Genomic DNA, 26,671 nt, shown 5'->3' with positions numbered 1-26,671 from the left:
TCTCAATTCTTAAGGGAGGGACAAGTGAGACATCTGAGTGTGTTTATTTATGTGCATTCATAGGAGTTGAACCTAGTTCTAGTACATATACCAACCCACACCGACAATAGTCAAAACAGATGATATGAAGAAGCCTCTTGGAGCGTCCAGGGCAGGTTCCCAGTATGACGAGGCGTCCTGGTTCCTCTTTTTTAGACTAATCACGGCTTTTAGGAACTAAGCTTATACTTCATTACAAGTAAGCTTGATAATACAGTAATCCCTTCATATACGAGTGTCCCACCCAACATGTGAGAAATTTGAAACACGAGGAAAATTCGAAGCAAATTTTAGCCTTGAGATACGAAAAGAATTCGGATGTTCAGGGTGTCTTCCACCTGGTACCCCAGCTGGGATAGGCTGCAGCACCCCCTTTGAGCCTTGTGAGGATAATTGGTTCAGAAAATGAATGAATGAATTTCAAAAGGTTGTGTGAGCCTGTTAACTTGTTGCAATAGTTGCTACTCAGCAAGGAGAACTTACTTTCTGAAATACTTTTTACAAAAGCCTCACAAAATAATAGTTTTCCTTGCATACTTTAGATAAGAAAAAAAACTAGGGTATTCGCTATAATCTGCATGATTGTTTTCCATCTATTTTGTCAAAAACGTACATACAAACTTCTGATGATCAATGGTTTATCTGTCCTCCAGGGTCAGGATATCCATATGTTCTGGATGCACCAGCCCAGGACTTTATCTCTGGTAAAATATTTTAAAAATGAAGAAAAAAAATCTGCTTTAACTACCAACTCCTCATTAAACCTGAATTGCATCTCCCTCATTATTAATCTTTAATATGTTACTTTGAAAAGTTTTCCATTCAGACTCGCTTTGGGACATTCAGGCTTATGGAGTTTATTTTTAATACTACTGACGCTGCAAGAATTTGTTGCTCCATGAGATTTCTGCAAGAGCACTTCTTATGCAAATTATAGTTCTTAACTGGCACGGGGCGCATGTATTTAAGGACCCACAGGCAAAGGTTCTGATAGACCTACTTTGGTGGCCAAAGTTCAAGAGAGGTGTATCATGGGGGTGGTGAGAACTGCCCGGCATTGGAGTTGTAACAACTGATGAAGTGGCGGTAAAAGTTAGCAAACCAGAGGAATCACTGCAGCTGCTTGTAAGAGACGGTAACTGGGCATGAGGTGACTACCAATGCCTTTCCAGGCTCCATCTGTACTTTTAAAGAGTAGAAAGACTGAGCATAAAAGTCATATTTATCATCTTTGAGGAAAGGCAAGTTCTGAGGAAGCGTTTGGAATGATGATCTCATTGGAAGCCCTCAACATCTCCTTCTTATCTCTGAGATGGGAAAGAGGATAGCTACTGGCAATCAAAGAGTCATTTATATAATTATCATAGATGTCTATAATTTGAGGATGCCGATAGTTGTTTTAAACAGGATTGGGGACTTGGTTGTAATATCATAATCCAAACATAAGCGTGTTCACAAAATGGAAGTCTAACAATCTAACACTCATTCCTTCATCAGCAAAGCCTTGTATAGCGTGTTACATAACTGTTGCTGTCAGAATGTGATTATTTGACCGATTGGCGGACTGTGATTGATTGGCAAAACTGGTTGACCGACGTAGAAGAAAGAAAGAAGCTAGCATGTCTCAGTTAAATATCGTAATTTTACGACGAAAGCTGCTACTTTTCGACACAGAATAGGTTCGATTCTGATCCATGTGTGAACTGGAGCATGAGACATTGGTATTTTATTGTAGTTTGACCAATGAGGTAACCGTCCCCCAATGACTATGATGGCATATGCTTTGTAAAATGCAACATAAAAAAACAACTCAATATTATTTAAGCGGCATGTTAAAATAACAATAATGTAATATTCATCTGCTTCATTTGATTTTGCAGCTTCCTCTAAAACAAAGTATATTGCAGCTCTAATTTAAAATGTGTGTTTTCTGTTTTGTGACTAATTCCCTCATCCTACTCCTATTACGGCTTGCCCTAAGCTCTAATGGAAAGTAATAAGCACAGTCATTGTCTTTCTTTTGTTTTGTATGCTTGTGTATGAGAGGGGGGAAGGAAGGAAAGAAAGATGGGTGGATAAATGGCCTTGATTAGGTCTAGACTGCAGAGTGTAGACAACATGATAATCAATTCATCTGTTGTCTGCAGAATTTCAAACGACTTTTTCAACAACTATACATGTAAATAAAATGCATATGAATAATATTTAAATATTCATGATGTAAACATTGACTGTGCACAACATCTAATATAATGTGCTCGTAAATGTGTTAATTTTACAACATTGTGGCCCCCTGGCCAAATGCCAAGATCACCTCGTATGGACATTTAAAGTAGAATAACAAAGTTCTTTACAACAGAGATGCTTTTTAAATTGATTAGGCTGAATACGCATATGAAAGTATATTTCAGTGCACGTCTGCAGAGGACTGCAGTGCGGAAGCGCTGACACTGCAACACATTGATGAGGAGTTGGGGTTTGGTGTGTGGGTGGGAGAGCGATTGCGAGGAAAAAGACTACGAGGGAGCAAAAAATAAATAGCTGGATGAATTGAAGGATAGGATGGAGGAAATGCAAAGAGTGAGAGATAGAAAGAGTAATAAAAATAGATAGGGCAATGGTCTGAGAACAGAGCGATAAAATGCCAAGGTCCAATGAGTGAAAAGAGTTAAGAGAAAAAGATATAATTAAGGCGGAGTTTCCTGGCCTTTTAGGCTGCAGGGCTTTAATCCAGGAAATGAAATCTCTCACATATTTTTCCTTTTTTTCCTGTAACTATACATTAAATTGTTTAGTTGTGTTGTGTGAAATCCATTTACGTTTATTTTGGTTTAATGGTACATTTTGTATGTTGCTTTTGTGAGGAAAAATAATATATATTTTGTACCGTGCAGGGTAGTTATGTGGCTGAATTAAGATAAATCCATAAGAAATGGTTTTTATTTCTAATGTTTTACACAGAGCACATTTGTGTTCAACTCTTTTTATATGTATTTTTTAAATTCCTATTTATGTGATGGCTTGTGTGGGATTATTTTAACACAAAGTTTGCTTTTGAGAAGAAATACAATTGTTTTGAATGATAAAATGTATTGTTTCATCAGAAATGACAGATTTGGATGTGTCTGTATAGATCTGAGAACAGGAAGCATACGTTCAGAAAAATATGTCTTAATAATTGGGAAGAAATTCTCAAACATATCTTTTTCAATATTTTAGTAACAAAAACATGCACAAGTTATATTTCTAAGCAATTCAGTCGGTATTATGCTCCTGAGAAAGCGTTCAACTAAAATGAACATGTAAAGTAAGTTAGAAAGGTGCGGTGGAAAAATCAGTTCAAAAGCAGCCTGAGGATAAAAAAAAGATGAAAAGTCTGTGCTTCAATGTTGAAAGGCAGAAAAGTGTTTGTGATAATCAAATGGAGAAGGGCAAAATGAGACCAACGGGTAATAAGAGATTAGAATGTAGCATGATGCTATTGCATGTCCCTAAGAATAAAGACAGCAATTTGTCTGCAGGTGGAAGAGTGCGTGCTGGTATGTGTGTGTCTGTTTGTGTACAGAAACTTCCATCAGATACAGCCAGTATGATAACATGGAGAAAAAAAAGTACCTTTCTAAAAGGAAGGTAAAATATTTGTCTGTCTTCAATTTGAAATATAGAGAGAAAAATGGATGCCGTCACTGCACATTCAGATAAAAAATAAGGCAGTTGTGTTATCACGGTCAATATGGAAACAATATAGTGTTTAGTGTCTTGCCCAATGACACTTCAACAGTGGGCAATTATAGCTGGGATAAACCACTGACCTTTCTGTTACTGGATGCTCCACGTGTTTTTCAGTTTTGTTTTTTGATATATGTGATCTTTGAACAAAATCTTTCTGTCTTGCCTATGCTTTAGTTTGCACTCTTCGCTGCCAGAAGTTCCTGATCTCGCGGGTAGGGGAGGATTGGATCTTCCTTATTCTGCTGGGGCTTCTTATGGCATTGGTCAGCTGGGTGGTGGATTTCTGTATTGCCATTTGTCTTCAAGGTGAGATATTCCAAATGGATAGTCAAGAGGAGCAATCATGAATGTTCATATTTTTCCTTAATTCTGATGCTGTGTGAATTTGTTTTTTTTTCCACAGCACAGAAGTGGATGTATGGTGGCCTGGACAGTAATGTTTTCTTGCAGTATCTTGCCTGGGTTACATATCCTGTAGTTCTCATCACCTTCTCTGCTGGCTTTACTCAGATTCTCGCCCCACAGGCTGTCGGTACGATTAAACACAAAACAAAAATCCAAATACATTATTATAAATTTTGTAGAATTTTGCATAATTAGAAGACATTGTAACTTTAACCTCAAAATCCCCTCCTGCATCACTTTTGTCTTATGCCTGAAAATTATCTATCTTTAGAATCTCAAACTTTTGTATGTTTTAACATTTTGCGGCTAAAATATATATAATGAAAAACAACTCTTTTTATAATCAATACCAATATTTTCCTCATCAAATCTGCAAATAATCCCTTACTTTCAGGATCGGGTATTCCAGAGATGAAGACCATCTTGCGAGGGGTGGTGCTGAAAGAATATCTCACCTTCAAAACATTTGTGGCTAAAGTCATTGGCCTTACCTGTGCCCTAGGTAGTGGAATGCCACTAGGGAAGGAGGTAATGCTTTCATGCCAGCCTACACTATTAAACCTGAATACTGACAAGTCCAATCATTAGAAATCTATATTGAGTAAAGTTCAAATAGTGGAAGAGTAACAATTGTAAGAGTGAAAACACAAAATTACTCCACTATGCCTATCTTTTTTAGGGTAAATTCCTCTTGCATTTACATTCAGATTGTTAATGTTGATACGTGTCACCCCATCAAAACAACAGTGTTTTGTACAGTATTTTTTTCTGCAGTGTGGTGACTGCACAAACTACCAGTTGTACATATGAGGTTTTTGGAGTCATTTGCTTATTTTAGAGAATAGCAGTCAACATTAAGCCCCAAAGTCTAAAAGTGAATAAATCTCCTCGTATAACTCAGAAGATTAGAGCAAAAGTGCAATATCCAGAAATGTTGAACTTATCCTTTAACATACAAAGCACATTTGTAGACGCTTAACATCAAAAATAATTTCCAATCTGGTTCTGGGAATTCTTCTTCTGTTAAGTAGTATAGAGGAAGTGTAACATTCTGTATTGGCACTTTTTGTTAGGAATTTTAAAACTTGTTGAAATTGCTTCTGAAGTGGTTGTGTAATACTGCTCTACCCTTGGTTTGTACCCTACTTCCTAATAGCCCTGCAGCATGAATTACAATTGATTCACAAGAGGCACAGCATAGGCACTGATGCTCAGGTACATCAACAGTCATATGTTAGAGTGAGAAGGAAAACTTCCTCCTCTAGAGACATTTTTAAAACCCAGTGGGAGAAAAAGGGCTGTTTGGTATTTTATGCGATCTGGTTATGCAGATGTTGTTTATGTCTTTTGTGCATGAGTACGGTGACACAATCAGGAGCTTGACAATCTTTCAGAAAAACAAGTTCCAAGTAGATAGTCTTTCCTGATGAGTTACTGTATATTTCATAAGCCATTAAGCTGTTTTGGCTATTGATATCAAAGATGGGACAAGAGCAGTATCTCTACTTTTGTTGACGAAAATTTAAATCTAGATATGTGCCCTGAGAATGGCTGGCATCGGATTCAGGGTGTCACCTCAATGGTGCCCATATTTAACTGGGATATGTGTGACCCATCATAAGCATAGTGAAAAAAATTGGAATCCCACTTACACTTTTACGATTATGTTATGTGCTACCTGTTCAATTAAATATTGTAATATTTGTTCTCTTACTTATTTTAAACATTTTGCCTTTTTTTCCACTCCAGGGTCCATTTGTCCACATTGCCAGTTTGTGTGCAGCTCTCCTCAGCAAATTCATGTCTTTATTTGGAGGAATTTATGAGGTATCAATCTCTTATCAATGTTTTTCTATTTGCAAAATGCATTTTTTGTTGTTGTTGTGAAACACTGTCTGTGAGACTTCTGCCTGTTTAATGTAATTCAAGCTGACTGCCTTAAATTTTGAACATGAGAGACAGCCAGCAAGCCAATTGCCAATCGTAGGAGATGGACAACCATTCATCCTCACACTCATACAAATGGATGATGATATGCCATGCCATATGTTTTTAGCAGTGCTGAAGAAGTTGTTTCCCTTCACCATTACTGATTGGCCACTGAAACCAGGAAACCGAGGCTTGACACTGATGATGTTTAGGTTTTTCACTCGAGTCACTAAAATAGACTGAAAAACCAAACATGTATACATGTAAAGGTTTTTTTTTTTTAACTTGGCTATGTTAGATGAGGTATTTGCAATGGTAAAATCCTCAATTTCGCTCGGGGGATTTGCTGAGTTGATGCTTGACCTACCAGGTAGCATGGATTTTATAACCAACCCCTTCTTGCTATGATGTAAAAATATAGAAATAATGCTCTCTACAGTAAAATTATTCTTATACAAGTCGGCTCCCAACTCATATGATGGAAAATGCCATTGAAGCTGTGCATATAAGGGCAAGAAAAATAGTGGTTTGGCCACCATTATCCCCTGACATCAACACTCTTGAGAGTCTGTGAATCCTCGTTAAATTGAAAATCTATAAGGATGGCGACATACCTCTCTTCAAATGGCTGCTCAATTGAGATTAAGCATGCAACCAATTGGGGCAGTTTTAGGAGTGATATCCAAAAGAGCAGGAATGCCCTTATCTTGATATGATGACAAATCTGACGAATGTTTGTTGTTGTTTTAATCTTTACTTTTGTGCTATGGTTTATAAAAAGAAGATGGGTTTATGTCGGAGATTACTGATCTGTGCTTGGTTGGTGGCCACTTATATTTATTGATTGATTTTTCAACGAGCAGAACGGTGAATAGCACATCTGGTTCACAATTCTGCAATTAAGGGTTAGAATCCTGGTGGGTTCCATCCTTCCTGCATAGAGTTTGCATGTTATCACTTTACCCATGTGGGTTTTCTCCAGGTACCCCAGTTTCCTCCCACTTTAAAAAAAAATATGCATGATAGGCTGGTTTAATACTCTAAATTGTACTAAAAGATGTCTGTGAGCGTAATGGGTTGTTTGTCTCCCTGTCACACCTCTGATGGTCCTAGAAATAAAATAAATTGACCTGGTTCTCATCCTTCAGATGGTCATTTTCATCCAATAATACTGGTTCACATTGTTTTGTTGTTTTCTGGATTACGCACTGCCCAGCAGTTCATCAAAGCACCATAAATAATTTGAATATTTCCGGTTTGTTCGATGTTACTTTTTATCACACAATAGGTAAAAAATACTGACTGGACTTTACAATAACTGTGATTCAGAACGAGTCAAGGAACATTGAAATGCTGGCAGGAGCCTGTGCAGTTGGAGTAGGTTGCTGTTTTGCTGCTCCAATAGGAGGTGAGTTACTTAATAAACAGCAGATCAGCAATAAATTCTTTTAATTAAATCAACTTTGATCATTGATAAAACACACATACACAAAAAAATGGAACCATGTCTTGTTTGTACTTTATTCAAAGGAGCAAAACTGATCAAATCATTGATGGTATTTTTTTTGTTTTTTTATTTCTGTGTGGTTTTTAGGTGTCTTGTTCAGTATTGAAGTCACATCCACATTTTTTGCGGTGCGGAACTATTGGAGAGGTTTCTTTGCTGCTACGTTCAGTGCCTTCATCTTCAGAGTACTCGCTGTTTGGAACAGAGATGAAGGTAATTTAAAAACTTCTGTTAAGTCACTGCTTATCAAATACCGTGTGAGCCTTGGGAATATGGTTTTTGACATCTGGACAAGAATTAAGTGTGATTTAGGAGTAACCATATACTCCTGTCAGCAAGTTCTATTTCACCTTGAATCTACAGCTACACTGAAACTTGATCATAAGTGAGTGGTCAAAGGGATATTGTATAATTAGAAACGCATTAAAATATGTTTTAGTTTTATATAGTCCTTCCAAACTTAAATGCATAACTTAACAACTTAAAAATAAGCTAGGTTTGAATACGTCTGATTATTTTGTATGCAGATTGGTTTGCAAGTAGAGATACTACTGTGCAAAGTTTTACACCAAATTTATTGATATATTTTGCGATATCATGTGACCAAAGAACCCTTTAAATTTCCCAATTTGCTGTTTTTGGGAGCAATGAAGCTATTCTTTTTGTTCATCTGATTGCAAAATTCGGTACAGTTTTTTTTAGCAGGAACTCTATGAAACGTGTTCTCATTTTGACACTTGCTCACTATTTATTTCTTTTATTTTGCTAGAGACCATCACTGCTCTTTTTAAGACTCGATTCCGACTCGATTTCCCATTTGACCTCCAGGAGCTACCTGCTTTTGCTGTGATTGGGTGAGTTTGATTGGCAAACAAATGGAGCATATAAATATGGTGATTTATTCTGCAATACAATGTTATTGATGCTCAAACCCAGCACGTTTAAATTCGTCACAACACTCCAATATATGACTCCACTTCAGTTAATAAAGAATCAAATACAAATAACATGTTATTTTTTTTAAATCTAGGCGGCGACTTACGAACAAATACTGTTGCATTTGATTTTCACAAAGATACAATTAAAGGGGCAGATTCCAAATTGGAGGAAAAAGAACAACAAAACTAATACTTTTTGCCAATGCTTGTATAAGCTTTTTATTTTACACAGTCTTGTTCCTCTAATTCAATTTAGGAGAAACAACCCCGCCCAAGGAAACATAACAGAAAGCGTGACTGTGATTGAGTGCCTCAAAGTTTTTTTTTGTTTTGTTCTTTATTTTTTACCAGAAGAGCATATCTTGTGTTAAAACTTAATGATATTGGTTTAAAAACTATGGTTATGTATCATCAGTAGTTGTACTTTTATCTAGTACTGAGTTAAATCCATTTTTACAACCAGATTGGCAAAGAACATTCAATACAGTTTGTTTTATAAACCAAAAATAAAAATAAAAGGCAAATCAGTCTGGTCCTTTGTGGTAAAAACTGCCATTAGAGGTTTGGGCTAACATGCACACAGTGAATCTGAACCAATCACAAAGGCATGAAAGTGACGTTAACGCATTGAGAGTGACGCTGTCCATTGTAGTTAATTTGCCGTTCACAAATCATTGCAAGCAGTCGAATCAAATGAGAACACCAGTAAATGATAACCCCTGTTGTTCTGGGAACACATGCTTTTGGAAAAGAAAAGAATTAAATTCACTTCAAAAGATTTACGATTTTCCTTTAACTGGGTCTGACTGGAAGTCAGAGCATACACTATGTATGAAGTACACAAAAGGGCACAACCAGAATGCACAAGTGCAACCTAAAGCAGACCTTCCTGTAGTGACACAACAATGTACTAATCAACCACTTGGTGATAATACCCCATATTTTTTCTTCCCTGAGCAATAGCAATTTTATGCGTTTTCATTTCACTTCAACATTTAATCCATCAGAGTGAAAACAGCAAGGGGGTTTTACCATGGGTTATACCAAAGGATTTGGGGGGGTTTCATGAATACCACCAAATTGCAATTACTATTTATAAAAATATCAAATATGACTTTACCTCCATGGATTGAGAGAAGCATCTTAAGAACAATAGTAAATTGGGTACAATGCTGATATTATAAAATTGTTATTCATTTTTTACTCTGTTTTACCTGCTAATAATGCATTTGATGCCATTTTTCCCCCTTCAACACTATGACTCATTCATTATTAGAGCACACTCCTTTTTAATCTGATTCATGGCTGTTTCTCTCTATAGTATTGCCAGTGGTTTTGGTGGAGCTTTGTTTGTTTACCTGAACCGACTCATCGTCCAGTTCATCAGGAATCAAAAGACGATTAATAGATTCCTTATGAAAAAGTAAGGCTCATCATTGTATGTTCTAAATATTGTGAAAGGTGATAGTGGGTAGATTTGACCATACTTATTTTTTTGACTACATTTTTTTTTTTTAATTCTCTTAAGTCCATTTATAACTTATCCTATTTATTTTCTTCGTCAAGCATATATTTATAAGATACTGTAATTTGAGTTTAGTTTCTTCTGGTTGCTTGTATGGTCATAAAAATAGAATCTGTGATATATTAACTTAATCCTAGGCATTTGCTTTTTATGAACAATTTACATACTTTATGTATGAATGACATGAGTATTTGTTGTTGTGTCCCCATCTGCAATTTCTAATATGAATCCTTCTCTCAGACGTCTTCTGTATCCAGCACTGGTAACTCTACTAGTTTCCACGCTCACATTTCCCCCTGGCTTTGGACAGTTCATGGCTGGCAAAGTAGGTTTCTTAAACTACGTTCAATATCTGCATTGCAACCATTACTAAAAATATATTTAGTGAGTGATGGTCTGCAGACGAATGTCGTGCAATTTTGTACTTGAATGGCATGTGAAAAAAAATCTACGTTCATATTCAACATAATTCTTCTTTGTATCTTCTGTTGTTCTTTAATCGAGATACGCTTGTGAAATGTTCTCAAATCCTTATCAGATACCTACAGTCAGTCATATCTGTATGAAAAATCTTTTAAGAACAACTAATGATAAAGTCACCAAATCTCTTTGGATGCTTTATAAGACGGTTGACATTTATTTGTACAATTTCAGCAAATTATATCTGTCTCTTTGCACACTAAGTTTGAATTAACCTTAAAGGCATGCATTGCAAGTTTGTATCTGGCCATATCGTGAATTATATTTTCAGAAATTTAATTTCTACCCACAAAATAGTTTTTTGATGTACTCACTACATATAAAGGATATTTTTTGATAATTTAAAAAAAAACACCCACACACGCATCGGCCTCACAGTTCTAGGGTCCTGGGTTCGAATCCAGGTCGGTCCACCTGTGTGCGGTTTGCATGTTCTCCACGGGCCTGCCTTGGTTTTCTCCGGGTACCCTGATTTCCTCCCACATTGCAAAAAAACATGCATGGTAGGCTAATTGGACACTCTAAATTGCCCCTAGGTATGAGTGAGTGTGAATGGTTGTCCGTCTCTTTCTGACCTGTAATCGGCTGGCCACCGATTCAGGGTGACCCCAGCCTCTGGCCCGAACTCAGCTAGGATAGGCTCCAGCACCCCCCGTGACCCTTGTGAGGATAAGCGGTTCAGAAAATGATTGAATGAATTAAATTATAATGCCTATTAATTCCTTTCCTTGGCCTACAGCTTACCCAGAAGGAATCACTGGTGACATTGCTTGACAACCGCACATGGGCTAAACAAGGCATTGCTGAAGAGTTTGATTACATTGGACACTCCCTGGCCTGGCAACATCCACAGGTCAACGTCTTTGTCACACTGGTTATCTTCATAGTCATGAAGGTAGGTGATGAATTAAAATTGAAACTTACATTGAACACTGCTCTTATAAGAGCAATATATACATAAACCCTTTGGCCAAAAATGGGACTGCAAACGGGGTTAAATATTTCCTTTTTGACTTGACCAAAATCTCGTAAATCCAGAAAATTTATTCTAAAATTCCGCAGCTCGATGGGCAAGTGTTAGCGCGTCAACTTCACGCTTCTGAGATGGTGAGTTCAATGCCAGGTTTAGACCTTTATATGTGGAGTTTGCATGTTTTCTCCGGGTAATCCGGTTTCTCCCAAAAACATGCATGATTGTCTACCGCAATCAACCACCCACATCCGACCCTTGTGAGGATGAGCGAAATGAATTAAAAGCCTTTTATTTCCCGGACGTTAAAAGGTTGCCTGCTCGCTGATATCTGCTGACATTTGTTTTTATTGTTACTTCTTTTCTCATTACTTTTCTAGTCTTTTTACAATGTTTTTCAATCATTAAAACCTGCTCATAGAAGGCCTGTCAAATTAAGGAGGAGCGTGACGTCTTAATCTAACTTGAGCATTAAGCTCCATCCGGCAACCTCCTCATTGCCGGGAGAGCATTCATTGAGATAGCAGGCAGGAGCTAATTGAATACTACCCACGTTGCTGTTCTTCTAATTTCTAAATGGTTTTCATCTTTTTCTTCCCAAGTTCTGGATGTCTGCCTTGGCCACAACTATTCCAGTACCCTGTGGGGCCTTCATGCCAGTGTTTGTTATAGGTAAGCAACGTCGGGTCAAATCACACCTCCACTGAAAATGTGAGAGAAAATAGCCACCATTAGAAGCACTGAATTCAGCTTACATGGGTCTTTATTAGCTTTAAAACTACCTAAATTGTCTAAACAGTGCCTCTCCATTAGCTGAGGGGTAAAAATGTGATATGTTAAAACTAATTTACTTGATTCTGATTGTCTAACAAATAAAAGAGGCACAAGCATCCATTGATTTATTCATTTATTTATTTAAAAGAAAAGTATTTGCATAGATTATTATGCATAGATTTCTTTAGAACTGAACCTGACAAGAAACCTTTACTGTATAAATGGGAATTTCATTCATTCTTCTATGAAATCAACTAATATAAAATGTCTGCTCAATTCTTGGCAAGAGATACTTAGAGAAGAAGAAATACATAACAGTGGTTTTATCGATTGCTTCATTAGGAGCAGCGTTTGGGCGTCTGGTTGGAGAAAGCATGGCTGCCTGGTTCCCAGATGGCATTAACACAGATGGAATAATCAATCCAATTGTACCAGGAGGCTATGCTGTTGTGGGTAAGTGTAGACATGTTAACATATTTCTCACCTACTTTCTCACCTGCTTCTAAGCTTATTTGCATCTTTGAAACCAATGTATATAATATCTTGAAAACATTTTGTTCAAATGATTATGCTCTTTGCATGGTATAATATAGTATAATGTAGGAGTAGTTTTCTTAAAATTGGGGAGAGAATATTTTTTTTCCTGTTTTAGCAGTGGCAAATAGACATTGCACACTACTCTTATCATATTTCTAAAGCTAATCTCTCCACATTGAATATTTATTGCTTTATTGGACAGTAGTTAAACATTTACCTGTAAAATCTTTTGAACAAACCATGTCGATCATTTTAATCAGCCAAAGTACCTGATCTGATTGACTCAATACATCTCCCAGTAATGGAGTACAGGCAACTTTTTATAGACTTCATCTACTTTAACATAATACAGCCTTATATCATTTTAAACAAGGCAAATAAACTGCCTTCCTCAAGACTGTGGCCTGGGGTTTCTACTTTTTAATTTGATGACTTCCGGAATGAAAAGCTTCTTGTTAAATTTGCTGTGCAAATATGCCGACTTGACGATGTTTGGTTATTTATGAGCCAATTGTGGCAAGATTTGTGAAATGTTCTCTGACTATTGTTTTCCCCAAGCTAACAAATTATTTAGAAAGCCCAAACAGATTCCATTGAGAAGCTATCAGTTTGCTGACAAAGTCCATTTTAAAAAGTAGATTAACAGGAAAAAAATGATCTAAATATAACTAAATAATTATGCATAAGCATCCCTTTAATATGACACAACATATGGAATGTTAATTTTCTGCAGTTTCATATGATGCTTCAATACAATATAATCACGACATGGGTAAAATTAAAACATAAATTTAAAAGTATGTTGAAGATTCTGAAGCCCTCCATTAACTGTATCTGAAAACTGGTTTAGAATTGCTAATATACTTTATGCATGTTGGGTTCTTAATTACTCGTACTGAAGGGTCTTTTCTGTACAGTATTTTTATATTATCTTCTATTATTCTTTTTGCTCAGTTCACTGTCCTATTGCCCACTCATAGGTGCAGCAGCATTGTCAGGGGCGGTCACACATACAGTTTCTACTGCAGTGATTGTGTTCGAGCTGACGGGGCAGATCTCTCACATCCTGCCTGTGATGATAGCAGTGATCCTCGCCAACGCAGTGGCACAATCGCTGCAGCCCTCACTATATGACTCCATCATTCGGATCAAGAAGCTGCCCTATCTCCCCGAGCTGGGATGGGGACACCACGAGTAAGTTGTGTGAACATTGTTGAAGGAACAGGAAAAGACATATTACAGTTGCATTGTATCTATTGTCATTAGAATATTTATTTGGCTGCAACATCAACTCTAAAGATCTTTAAATTGCATGACTTCACAAGGTTGTCATGTGAAATACAAATTGTTCATAAAGCTTTTATTATTATTGTATATCAGTAGCAAAACAACTGGAAGCTGGAGTCTTCCCTGATGCTCTTGTAAAGGTTAAATATTAACTAAAGGATAAAAGCTTAGAAAGAGATCCAGGAATAATATGAACGATATTTTTTTATTGCCGTATTCTGGACATGGACTGATAATTGTATTGGTTAAGTGTTATTCCACTTTGATGTTCTGCATTTAAAAAAAAAATCAAGACTAAATACGATCATATTCATGTTTTTGAATGTTTATTCAAACCTGCAAAGAATAATGGCTGCATTCAAACAACTGCAGTCATATTCTTAAACTAAGATATTATTTTTAAAATTAATCTGTGAATATGCTACAAAGATGTAAAAGTCTAACTTTCGTTCAAACTCATAATAGAGATGTTGGCATTGTTCTAGACCCGGTTATTGCAATGTGGCAGCTCATATTAAACACCTTAAAAAAACAACTAAAAAATTAATTAATGTAACCCACCTTTACCCAAAATCTTTCATGAACCTCCTGCAATTATTTTACCATAGCTTCTACTATAGAAGACACAAAAGAACTGTCATCCAACTCCTAAATGTTAAACATGGCTACACAAACCCAGTGGCAATGTTCCCCCTGGAAACTGAGATATGTCCGCCTACTGTTGCCGAATACCCTGATGCAGATTGTTGGGGCAGATATGCATTGGTGTTTTGTTTGGGTTAGGGCATAGGGTTAGGGCATAGGGTTAGGGCATAGGGTTTGGGCATAGGGTTGGGGCATAGGGTTGGGGCATAGGGTTTGGGCATAGGGTTTGGGCATAGGGTTTGGGCATAGGGTTTGGGCATAGGGTTTGGGCATAGGGTTTGGGCATAGGGTTTGGGCATAGGGTTTGGGCATAGGGTTTGGGCATAGGGTTTGGGCATAGGGTTTGGGCATAGGGTTAGGGTTAGTTAATGATAAATCCTTTGTGATTGACTGGTGATCATTCTAAAGTGTACACTGACCTGAAATCACCTGGGATTGGCTCATAGTTCCCAATGGATGACATAGTTTCATCCGCCCATATTAACTGACGTTGGAAACTGACTTTTACACCGTCATGAGTCCTGTCAAATGAAATTAAGAATGAAATGTGCTTTTCTGAGAAGACATGTTTTGTTTAGAGCCGCTTGGCTCAATAGCTCAGTTTTTGCTTTTAATTGCCTTCACTCGCATTAATAATGTATTATACGCAAACAATACTGAATGGGACTGCCAGCTGGTGAGTGTTCTTTGAGCTCAGTGAGATCGCACAGAATTCACTTACTCTTAATTGTCTGGTAGCGTTTATTATTATAGATGTTGCCAAAGCATTAGGAGACAATGATAGGTTGGATGCATCATTTACAAATTGAGGGTAATGAGTTTTTTGTTTGTTTTTTTTAATTCAACCCTACATCTGTTCATCATTGTGGCCTCCCCTAAAATGCCTCAAGCCAGGCCTCCTGCTTGATTGCCACTATTTCTTCACCTACACCTCAGTTGAACCTCATAATCTATCTTTCCACTCCACATTTTTTATCTCTAGACTAGGTCGATATTCATTGTCTTCATGATGATGTGTGTATTATACACAAACACAGAGAATACTTATAAACCATCAACTTCCTTACAACTGCAAAAATGTATGCTTAGCCAATGATGTTGTTTTATAAAGTCCAGAAATATAATCTTCATCAGCTTTTCCATAAAGGCCTACTGCCCAAATAGTACATATAATACATTATTAGTACATAGTATATTCATTGCTCATTTTGCAAAATTTGACACTTTTTTCTTCACGGATATTCACATGAATTCATAGTTTATAGTGAATATGGTTTCAGGGTTTTCAAAATATGTATTTTTCCAGCAGACTACCAACATATTTTAATCCTTATTTTAATTCTAAAGCAATAGGGATAGAAAGCCATTAAGTTGACTTTGTATTAGAGAAAGGTCGTTGTATTGAGTCATAACTGCAAGGAGAGCAGAGATGGCCAGGACATGTTTGCTGGCACAACTATCAGGCTTGGCAGCAATATGATGTCAAGTAACTGCTGCCTCCTTTGCAAATTTTGGCAGGCTCAAACAGGAAGAGAGCTGAGTGTTTACAAGTGGGGTACAATTCTGCTGATGAAGGAAGGTGCCCGCACGGGCATGGCGTCACTGATGCTAACATCCAGATTGACATTTCAATACACCGTGTTCCTGGTTTGACGGAAGCAGAAGTCATCATCTTCAACTTTTAGAACGGATATTTCAAGAGCACATGATGCATAAAACATTTTTCATCGTCTCTTGTTTTAGTGCTATGACTCGCTATATTACCTTGCCAGTTTGGAAAACATTGTGGTTTCACGTTCTTTGTTTTCACACAAAATACTCATTGCAACTAATTTTCTTCTCAGGAAGTACAATATTCGTGTGGAGGACATCATGGTTCGGGACGTGCGGTACATTACCCTCAGTTGCTGCTACAGAGATCTCCATAATGTTCTGTTGACGGGTCACCTCAAAACTCTGGCGTTGGTGGAATCAGCTGGTGAGAGACAAAAACATGTTTTCACTTGATAGCACAAGATTTGTATCTGCAATGTTCTTAATGCAGGGCATTCCTTCCATGAGATTGTTTATTTTGGACTTTCCAATGCAGAGGAATTATTTAACACAGTCAACAGTTAACAGTTTCCCTGTTGTACTTCTCATTCAGCATCAATGATTCTCCTGGGCTCTATTGAGCGTGCTCAGCTCCAAGCATTGCTCTCACTGCAGTTGGGGCGCTCTCGCCGCCTTGAGTTCATCAGAGAGCGGGCAGCAGCAGAAAAGAAGCGCCTGTCTATTGTCTCTAACTCTGACTGTGAGGATAACCACCAACGAGCAAGTCAGGAGGTCCGCTTTCAGGTCAGATGTCATTTTAGGAAGAGTAAGAATGAGTTTATATTATTTGGAACGATTAGTCAAGCAAAGAATACGGTCAAGGAATTTTGAAAATTATATAAACATTACTTATGTGTCATTTATTTATGAATGAATGAATCAACAGAGTGCCCTATGCACTTTGAAGGGGATAAATTACTCTCCTGGGACCAATTTCAAGCGTGTGGCCTGTAAAAAAATATTTGTAAGTGGCCATAAGGATCTGGGAAAAGGGGCAAGGCTGAGCCTTTGAAACCAGTTTGGATGCGCTATTCAGTTTAGCTCCAGTAGGTAAAAGTTGATGTCAAAATTAATGAATTCATTGAATTTGTGTATGGAAATATGCAGATATCTACTGAAGAGTCATCATTCAGTCCCACTCGTCCAGTTCTTCAGAAACCCTTGAAGCCCGCTTTGAAAAGACCCTCAGTAGTGGAGCGTCCCACGGATATCCCCATTGGTAAGGCATTTTATTAGGCACCACACTTCACATTGAAAATACTGTATGGATTCGGATTGACAAAAATAAAAAATCTTATAAATGCATAAACAAAATCACATTCGAGCCAACTGCAAGCATTGTGGTCATTTTATAGAACATTTTGGTAGAATCCCCAATCATAAGCTTTTATAAGCACTTGAGATTGCGGGTTATTCTCCTCATTCCATTTAAGGTTAAGGTTGTGTTATAGTACAGTGGATTTTGTCTCGTAGGTTCACAAGATCATTCAAACAACTCTAGTCTGAAGAACTTGTTTTGCGTAACGCCAGATGCAGAACTCATGGAGGTAAGAAAATCCTGTCCTTGAACGCACCCAACAGGAACACGAACACTACACACAACACACATGCTGTTCACACATTCTTCTCACTCCCACATAGAGCTTTCACACTCGACAGTACTGTACCTCCCACAGAAGCCGACCCATCTAATGAACAACAATGCTATCTCAGCTGATGTCAGGACAAATTCTGTTCTAGATTTCCACTTTTACCGAGTATTATATATAACAAAAGCGTGTTCATATTTTGTCCTTATCCTTGGTTGTTGGAAGAAAAACAACAATGTGGAGAGTCCCATGTCTCCTGACAGCAGGAGGCCGTCAAAACGAGTCCGGATATCTGTTGTGGTAAGAACAGCCATTTGGGTTAACCTGAGGGTCGGAAACCATAGGCTTTGGCGCTGCATGTGCCTATTTTGCGCTGACGTAGTGGCTCCCTAAAGCTTTTTTAAAAAATGCTTGAAGTTGGGGGGGAGAGAAGTATATTTTCTGTAGGAGGACAAACATGACAAACATTCTTAAATTTTTCAAATGCTATAAGAATGTGTAGAATAAATATTAAATTTAGACATTTCTTCCAACGAAAATTTACGTCGCACATGTTGATATCAAGGGGAAAAGAGAAAAATAACAGAGGAAAACTGATGATTTAACAATTTTTGGATCGAATCATTTGCATTCATTGCCAATGCAGAAGGCACTGCCTGATGGCTTTGTAGCGAGAGGTTTTAAAAACTAAAAGAGCCACGTGGAAAGACATTTCCAAGTACGGCATGCTACATTTCTAATTAAGTACACAGTTGGCAAAAAGAGAAAGTGTGATTGCATTACTTCTGCAGAAAGTGCAAAAAAGGATTTTTGAAGTGGATAAGATCTCCAAACTCTTGTCGAATCCTCAAAAGAAAAATGACCTCAAAATTAGATTTTATATAAAATTGGAGTTTATATTGCATTTCTTTAGTTTCATGAAAACAATCAAACATAGTAATCTATCAACATTGTAGTGCAGTTAAAGTTGAGGCGGCATCAAATGCACTGCAGGGAGAGAAAAAAATCATGAATGTGCATAATATATTTTTAGACATTTTGATAGTAAGTAGGCTCATTTATTTAATTTCATGTGTTGCCCTCATTATAAGGCTTAAATAAGGCTTTATTTTTTGCGGATCATAAACATTCTGGCCAATATGGCTTTTTCAACATTTTGGGTTTCCGACCACTGGGTTAACCCAAATGCCAGGATTACGCCGGTAATGTGTTCATCAGCCAATGAAAGATTTTTCACCTTGCCATTCCATTCTGGCTCGTGCCGATGGCCTGTGATCAAGGGCCATGGGGAACCAAGCCCATCCATGCCATTGTGCCAACAGCTTTTGAACAGTCTCTTCCTTGTTAAACTCATTCATTTTCTTCTAACATCCCATTGCCAGTAGATACCTGTGTGAAAAGAAAATTAAAAAAAGAACAGTTTTGTATCACCTCTTATGGAGGTCGGGATCAGTTATGGAGAACATTGCTCCACTGTATTCCCTGCAGCCTTCTAGTCATGCTACCTAACAAGGGTCAAAGAAATGCCCGTTATTGCCATTCACTGAATTACATAACTCTTAAAGTTTCTTATGTTTTGCAGAATTCTTAAAACAGAAAAAAAAATACATAAAAACATATTTTGCACATAGAAATATATATTTAAAAAGCATTATAGGCTAAATTGGTGTTTTTGATTGATGCCATACTATCACAGCTGAGCAACAATAATCAGTTTTGTAGTGCCAACATTCTCTATTTAACAAGCATGCTGCTGTGAAGACAAAAAACAAGTGCCAATATTATCCACCTCAGTGTGTCAATGCCAATAACATTGAAAAGAGTCCATTAGAAAAGTACAAATTAACCAACCTCTTGTAATAGGCTGCCAACTCAAAATTCGATATTTAATTTTTCTACTACTTTGGTAATACAAAGTAAATGAGTGCCTTTTATTTACATTGCACACTGTACTTTTTCATTTGAAATGCCTAAACCAGAGAAGAAACATCTCTTTTCTCTAATACAGACACTATATATACATACATAGCTGTTTAAAATATTGTTTTATACCCATCTTATCTTTTGTTCAACAAGTTTGAGGCTGTTCAAACCAAGCATGCTATTCATCCCCCAACTGTGTCACCCGAGGTGTCCAATCAGTGACGGCCTCCCAGAGTAGCCTTGCATCTCTGGATTGACTCAGTTAAATTGTTTTTAGGGAAGGTCTGTAATGCTCGCTTTTTGGAATAGACATACTTAATCAGAACCATTTCTTCAATGCATGCAATCATATACTCAGTAATACGATTGGAGTATCATATTTTTTCCAATGGAATTGGGTATGTTTGAAAAACATTAAGAAAAGCCTCCATTAAATAATGGTAATGCATGGGAAGTGCACTGGTGTAATGTAATCTGTGAAATGAGAAGTTGCCTTCTGTGAAATTACTAAATACTGCAGTCAAAATAATGCACGTGAATCATTGATGCAAAAATCTTATATATAGTGTGTGTAAGATATAATTTGAAAAGAATAATAAATAAGGTAAAACAATCTAATCAATTAAAAATACAAATTATTGATAAACTTTACATAATCATATAAACATTGAGCAACATTAGTCATTAAGGGATTACCCATAATCACTTGTCACTCACCATATGTAGTTTCCCTCACCAGGAGCCACCACCCAGCCTAAAGCTTTTCTTTGGGGTAAGATAAATGTTATTTCTAATAGTAATTTAGACCTAAACTTGACATGTTTTTAGCATTTTAAAACCAGAAGTGTTGCATTTGGGCTGCTGTTTTTCAGAATTGAGATAACATTCTTCCTTTGCCTGCATAGGATTTTTGTTTGTGTGAGTGGGCAGGCACCTACACAAAAATAAGTAAAATGTGATTTACTACTGACTGGCAACTAGTTTTGAGTGCATTCTATCTATGCTCCAATTCATACTTTTTTCCATTGCTGGACATCGGAGTGAATAACTGTCGCTGATAGTGAAATAATAGGAACTATATTCAACTCTTGTTTCAAAACAGTACCAATTATAGGACAATGTGTGGTCAGTGAAAAGAATGCATTATTAGTTTTAATCTAAATAGGATCTAAAGCATTCATTAGTCTTTGTATCTTAACACTGAAATGACACATAATGCCTTGATAGGCTAGCGTGTTTTCATGTGTAGCACCTGTTAATATTTGAGTTATGTGGGTTTTTATCACAATTAGTATTACAATTATGACTGCTCTTTTTTTTTGTTATAGCACACGGGTCAGTCATACATATGGATTATTTTATCCAAGAATATTTTTCAAATTTTGTGTTGTCCCCTGTGTTTGATCAAGTTAGTTCTCCAGAGTTTCATTGTTCTTGTTGTTTGTTTAGGTACTATCTAGATGCATCTATGCTTTACACTCTTTGAGCATCTTTATGACTTTTCAAAAGCCTTGACACCACACTGCCTCTTCTCCCTCGATTTTGGTGATGAAATATTGATGCAGTGTAAATGACATCAGTAGTCTGTCTCAGAGAAATGATGTGGCCCAGCCTCTCAGTCTCTGTTTTCTCATTATTTTTTTCTATCTTGACTTTTCATAATGCTGTCATACTTTATTTATGATAGCTTGTGGGCTCAGTTTTTGTGTGTTTGCTGGTTTGTATTTATTTTTTCTTCATTCTTATGCTGGTTTTACAGGGAATCTCAAGGCGATATGCTATTTTTTTTAATTTGTTATATGGTGAAACGATATGTGGAGATAAACTACAAAATCAGAGCACAAATTGAATGTACCACTTAAGCAAAAGGTATTCAATGCCACTATACTATAATAGAAATCCAATTACCCTCTATTGCAAGTGCTATGGTGGTGATTTAACTCTCCTACTTAAAGAATTGAGAAGGGTCCACAGTTGATGACGTAGGAAAGAATTGCACCAGAGCTGAACATTATCCTTTTCCACAGCATTGCATTAACTCCAAAGCAATTAACAATGATGTCAAGGCCTGCCTTCTAATCAAATGCAGCGGTAAAGCAGTAATAGAATTTGTAAACTATGAGCAAAGAAGTTATCATTAGTAGCAAGAAAATCTGGTTAATTGCATGCATGTGATTACTGTGGTAATGTCCCCCTCTTGGATAAAGCACTAGGGAAAAACTGTGGATTGCTTTTGGTATAGCTAGAGATGTAGACATAGATATAGTCGTCCGTAGGTGTAGATGTGGTTATATATATATATAGGTAAACAAGAAAGAGAAGAATAAAATATGAACCCATAGCAAGTAAGCTTAACGCAATTTATTATTCTGACAAATTTTTGTACCTGATGGATTGATTCATGCATTTTTTTACGATTTTGAACGAAAATGTTACTCCCCCCAGTCACCAAGAGTACTCCCAAAGGTAATGCAACAAAAACGCAATTCTAACCATGAATGGTGAAACCCTTGATTTATAGTCATAAATAAGCTTTTTGCCTCCATGTGTAGCACTACCAATGTGAAAATGGTTTCTAACTGACCGTATTACTTTCTCTTGTGCACCTCTAGCTTTGTTTAGTTTCTCCATAACCTTGCTAATGCAGCCTTTTACGGCTGACACTAATTGGAAGATTGTGTCTGGATGTAAAGCTGGATAGCTGATGAGCACACGATGAAGGGAGGGAATGGAAGAGCAACGGGATGTTCTAATCTTGATCAGTTCACAGGAACACCATAGCAAGCACCATGGTCTTTTGTCAGCACTCAGGGGGTTTTCTGATGTCATTTTTAGATATACAAACACTCATTTTGTCCAGACTCTAAATTAACTTTTCAAAGACATTAAGTAATCACACTATACACATGCGGCTGACATTTTTGAGCTGCAATACATAGACATGTTTTGTGATCATTGATGTAAGTATGTTTGAATATATATATATATTTGATATGGGTTGTCATTGATATACATATTTTAAATCTTTCATTCTTCTGGATCGTGTCTGTAGGAGTTTTTGTGTGTGTGTGTGTGTGTGTGTGTGTTATTCTTTCCATTAGAGACTTCAGGTCCACCTGGATTTGTGCGACAGCCTGCCAGATAGATTTGAGTATTTTCTTGTTCAGTCAGAGATTGAATTATTTCCCTGAAGAGACCCCTCCTCTTATAATGGGCAACACAGTAGATGTCTCCAAGTTTTTATTCTGGAGAAAATCTAAAATCTTTTACTGTCTCTCACTCTGTCTCTTTAAATCTAAAACCGCCCTCATAAGGAATCGTTTGCAATCATTCAGTAGAATATTAATTATTTATATTTTAAAACAGTGCAGTGACAAACAGGTTTTGTTATTTGACAATGATTAGTGAGATTGTGGCAATTAAGTGTGTGTGGATGGTGTGTGTGTCGTATACTTGGTCTCATCAACTCCAGACACAACTGCCCTCTGCTTGCATAGAGTTACCGTAGAGCAACCCATGGTTGCAGTTGCTAGGGTTACCAACAGGTCGTCCACTGCAGCGATGAGGACAAATTAGCTCAGACTGCCATAAACCCCAGGGTCTTGGTTACTTTTCCCTTCCATTCTTTCTTACCAGCACACCTTAAAGTCAGAGCAAACAATTGGCAATTGCCTAGCACATTACTATGATCCCAGTTTTCTTTCGAGGCTGTGTTGCGAGTATTGTTTCGTCTTGTTAAACAGCATTGGCAATGTCAAACTGGAAGTTATCAGTCGGGGTCTCCAAGGGTGGTGATCATCCATCTTTATAATGATCATCTGTGCAGACATGTCATAAATCATCCTCTTTCCCTTATTAAAAGCACTCCTTTAGTCGCTCATTCTATTTCTACCCACTGTTCTCAGGACAGTTGTGTAGTGTAGCACTCATGATGTGATGCACAGTTGACCCTATTTGACCATATTAGTATATCATTTCACTTGCTACACTGACAGAAGAGCTACACTTTAAAAGTGCAAGTAGCCAACAGGACGTCATACATCATGTCATGCTGACCTAACATTTTCTTCCCATTAAAAAGTAATCAAATGCATGTCATCTATAGTTTTACTGGTCTTCACCTTGGCTTTTATGTCTGCAGGATGACGACGATTTGGAAGATGATATGACGATCAGAGAGGTAAGACAATGTGTTTGCACTTTGAACTCTGTGCCAAAAACAAATTACAAAGCACAAACAAGCTACTAAAAATGTATATGTATATATATATATTTTTTTCTTTGTGGAGGCAGCATCTGAAATCAGAAGCTACCATTGTTAGCCAATCTGTGCATCCAACAAAATTCCTTACAGCTCTCCTTAAATTTTTCTATTAGTAGTATCTCTCTCCTCCAGAAAGCAAAAATGATAGTTCTTACACAAAGCCACTTGTGGTTGATTTAACCATGAAAATGGATGTGGATATCAGCCAGCCTAGCTTCTAAGATGGAGAAATTGGTGCAGCGGTGGAGGTTTTTATGTCCAGTAAATTTTCAATTCCTGTGTGCAATGATCTATCCAAGTGTCATGTATAGTATATCTCATCCACTTTCTGCATCTGGACTTTCTTTTTTTAATTTTATAATTACATTGATTTCTTTTTATTCATCCTTCATGATGCTACTATCTGTTGGTTCATTATATTTGTTCTCCTCCTGGTTCACTGTCCATTTCCCTCACTGACTGTGTTATATAATACATGATTTAGACATCACTTCAATATGGTTCCCAGGCCAGTGATTGGCTATGAGAGGGAGCAGATTTTTAAGAGGTCCTATATTATAATTTGGCTGTCTTCTATGATGGGACTGACAGCACACATAATTTAACATGAGCATGTTTCAAGGGTGCTGTTTCTTCAGGTTCATAGCTCAGAATGTAAATGTATCTTTAAGTGTCCCCTGTTTAATGTACGGCAGGGGCTACTCTGCCATCTGCATTAAGATGTCTGCTCACATTAAACTGAATTAGAAAATAGCTTTCTCTAATTCAATGTACTGTACTGCCTCAGAGTAGTTCGTTTTGAAAGCTAGTTTAGACATCTTCTGTTCCTATTTAAAATCCCATATAGAGACAAAAATAGGAATGTGCTATAATAAGTTTATATCCAAATCAGAATCAAGTGAGTGTGTTGGGATATTTAGAATTCATTCATTACCCGAACCACTTATCCTCACAAGGGTTTTAGGGGTGCTGTAGCCCATCCCAGCCATTTAATATCAAATTTAAAAACACTACAAAATGTAAAACTGAACCTAATGGCATTCAATTGCAAAATGCATGTGTTTTACTTATCTATTGTGAATAATGACATAAAATGTATTCTATAATCTGGAGAAAACTCTTCATGTCAAAGGCAAGATCGGATACCAACATTAAATGGTGATAAACTTTGATCATTTAGGGAGTAGAACTGGATTAAAAAACACTCCAAACGGTGTTAAGCATATTGGCACATTAATTCAAACGCACTTCAAGAAATCATTCTCAGTTAACAGTCCATCGCAAGTTCAAATACAAGTTAAAAATCTATTCTTTAGAACGAAAGCCATGCTGGCCTCTGTTGTGTATGCTCTGAGATGGACGGGAAAAAAAAGCAAAACTATTGTGGTAACTATTAATAGGGGTAACGAAGTGACATACAGGTTTGGAACTAACATGATACTGCCCTTGTCTTTTCTATAGACATTTCTTATTATTATTGTAAGACAATGACAAGCAATATTCTGCACGTTATTACATCATGGCCTCAAGTACAAGTCAGCCCTCTGCCACAGCAGTCTATTCTTATCTCCTATTGTGGCACATTATTATTATTATAAAACTCACATTTTGACAGCAGAGACAATCTCAAACAAGCAAATTTGTACATTGAGTAAGAAAAGTATAGTATGAATAATAATGGACATTAACTTCATTGGGAATTTGAATATCGTTTAAAGTGGGTTGACAAATCACTTTGTTCTTATACGTTTCACAGAATAGATGTTATAATGGATTTTTTTTGTTCTTTCTCCATATTCCAATTGCTCACCATGTCTGTCTGTATATTTAATATAGATAGCTGAGTGGGAAGAGATGCAGCTTGATGAGCAAGTCAACTTTAACAACTGCAAGATTGACCCTGCACCATTCCAACTGGTGGAGCGCACATCACTACATAAGGTCTTACTATCAATCCAATTGTTACACTTTGTCTTCATACGGCCAAATATTAAGACTGGTATTTCTTTCCACACTTATTTACATTACCCCTTTTTCAGTAATCAGATTTCACAGACATTGTACTTCTTGATTCCTTTGCCTCTAGCTTGATTTTAGTTGGATGTATTATATTAATCATATTGTATAATATGTCAAATACTCTTTGTTGCAAGATGCTGTAAAACGGGCATTCTTCAACCTTTGGGTCATAAAGTAATTTGCATTTCCTATCCCAAACGGAATACCTAGAGTAAACCCACGCACGCCCGGGGAGAACATGCAAACTCCACACACATGACCTAAGTTTGAACCCAGGACTTCAGAACTGTGAGGCAGACACTCTAAACACCCGCTCCACTGGGCCACCCTTAAATTCTAATCACAATTTGCAAAGATATTATACAAATAATATTTGAATGGCAGCAGGCAACTTTGAACTGGAAAAGTTGTGCCCCACGGCCAAAAAGGTGAGGAACTCCTGCTAGTGGAGACGCACTTTCAACAGTGTTCCTCCACACTCACACACGATCATGTAATGTTTCCAAACATGCTAC

General features: G+C 37.1%; 1 protein-coding gene across 7 annotated transcripts in view; it reads left to right on the top strand.

Annotated features, from left to right (window-relative positions):
* Positions 1–26,671, top strand: part of LOC144200299 (chloride channel protein 2-like) — a 42,709-nt gene that overhangs the window by 12,893 nt on the left and 3,145 nt on the right. For 2 of the 7 annotated variants that reach the window (XM_077722367.1, XM_077722366.1), the window contains exons 3-24: positions 693–743; positions 3,946–4,077; positions 4,175–4,303; positions 4,571–4,704; positions 5,926–6,003; positions 7,435–7,513; positions 7,700–7,825; positions 8,382–8,466; positions 9,872–9,973; positions 10,316–10,400; positions 11,295–11,450; positions 12,128–12,197; positions 12,642–12,752; positions 13,817–14,030; positions 16,613–16,746; positions 16,915–17,105; positions 17,469–17,580; positions 17,835–17,908; positions 18,176–18,250; positions 20,613–20,645; positions 24,015–24,053; positions 25,974–26,078. In XM_077722367.1, the coding sequence (XP_077578493.1) occupies positions 693–743; positions 3,946–4,077; positions 4,175–4,303; positions 4,571–4,704; positions 5,926–6,003; positions 7,435–7,513; positions 7,700–7,825; positions 8,382–8,466; positions 9,872–9,973; positions 10,316–10,400; positions 11,295–11,450; positions 12,128–12,197; positions 12,642–12,752; positions 13,817–14,030; positions 16,613–16,746; positions 16,915–17,105; positions 17,469–17,580; positions 17,835–17,908; positions 18,176–18,250; positions 20,613–20,645; positions 24,015–24,053; positions 25,974–26,078 (2,315 nt within the window). The remainder of the gene's footprint in view (positions 1–692; positions 744–3,945; positions 4,078–4,174; positions 4,304–4,570; positions 4,705–5,925; positions 6,004–7,434; positions 7,514–7,699; positions 7,826–8,381; positions 8,467–9,871; positions 9,974–10,315; positions 10,401–11,294; positions 11,451–12,127; positions 12,198–12,641; positions 12,753–13,816; positions 14,031–16,612; positions 16,747–16,914; positions 17,106–17,468; positions 17,581–17,834; positions 17,909–18,175; positions 18,251–20,612; positions 20,646–24,014; positions 24,054–25,973; positions 26,079–26,671) is intronic. The other 5 variants (XM_077722371.1, XM_077722370.1, XM_077722368.1 and 2 more) reach the window with 4 other exon arrangements.

The sequence above is a fragment of the Stigmatopora nigra genome, chromosome 8 (genome assembly GCF_051989575.1).
Source record: "Stigmatopora nigra isolate UIUO_SnigA chromosome 8, RoL_Snig_1.1, whole genome shotgun sequence".
Taxonomy (NCBI): domain Eukaryota; kingdom Metazoa; phylum Chordata; class Actinopteri; order Syngnathiformes; family Syngnathidae; genus Stigmatopora; species Stigmatopora nigra.
This window is presented reverse-complemented; position numbering and strand designations above follow the sequence as displayed.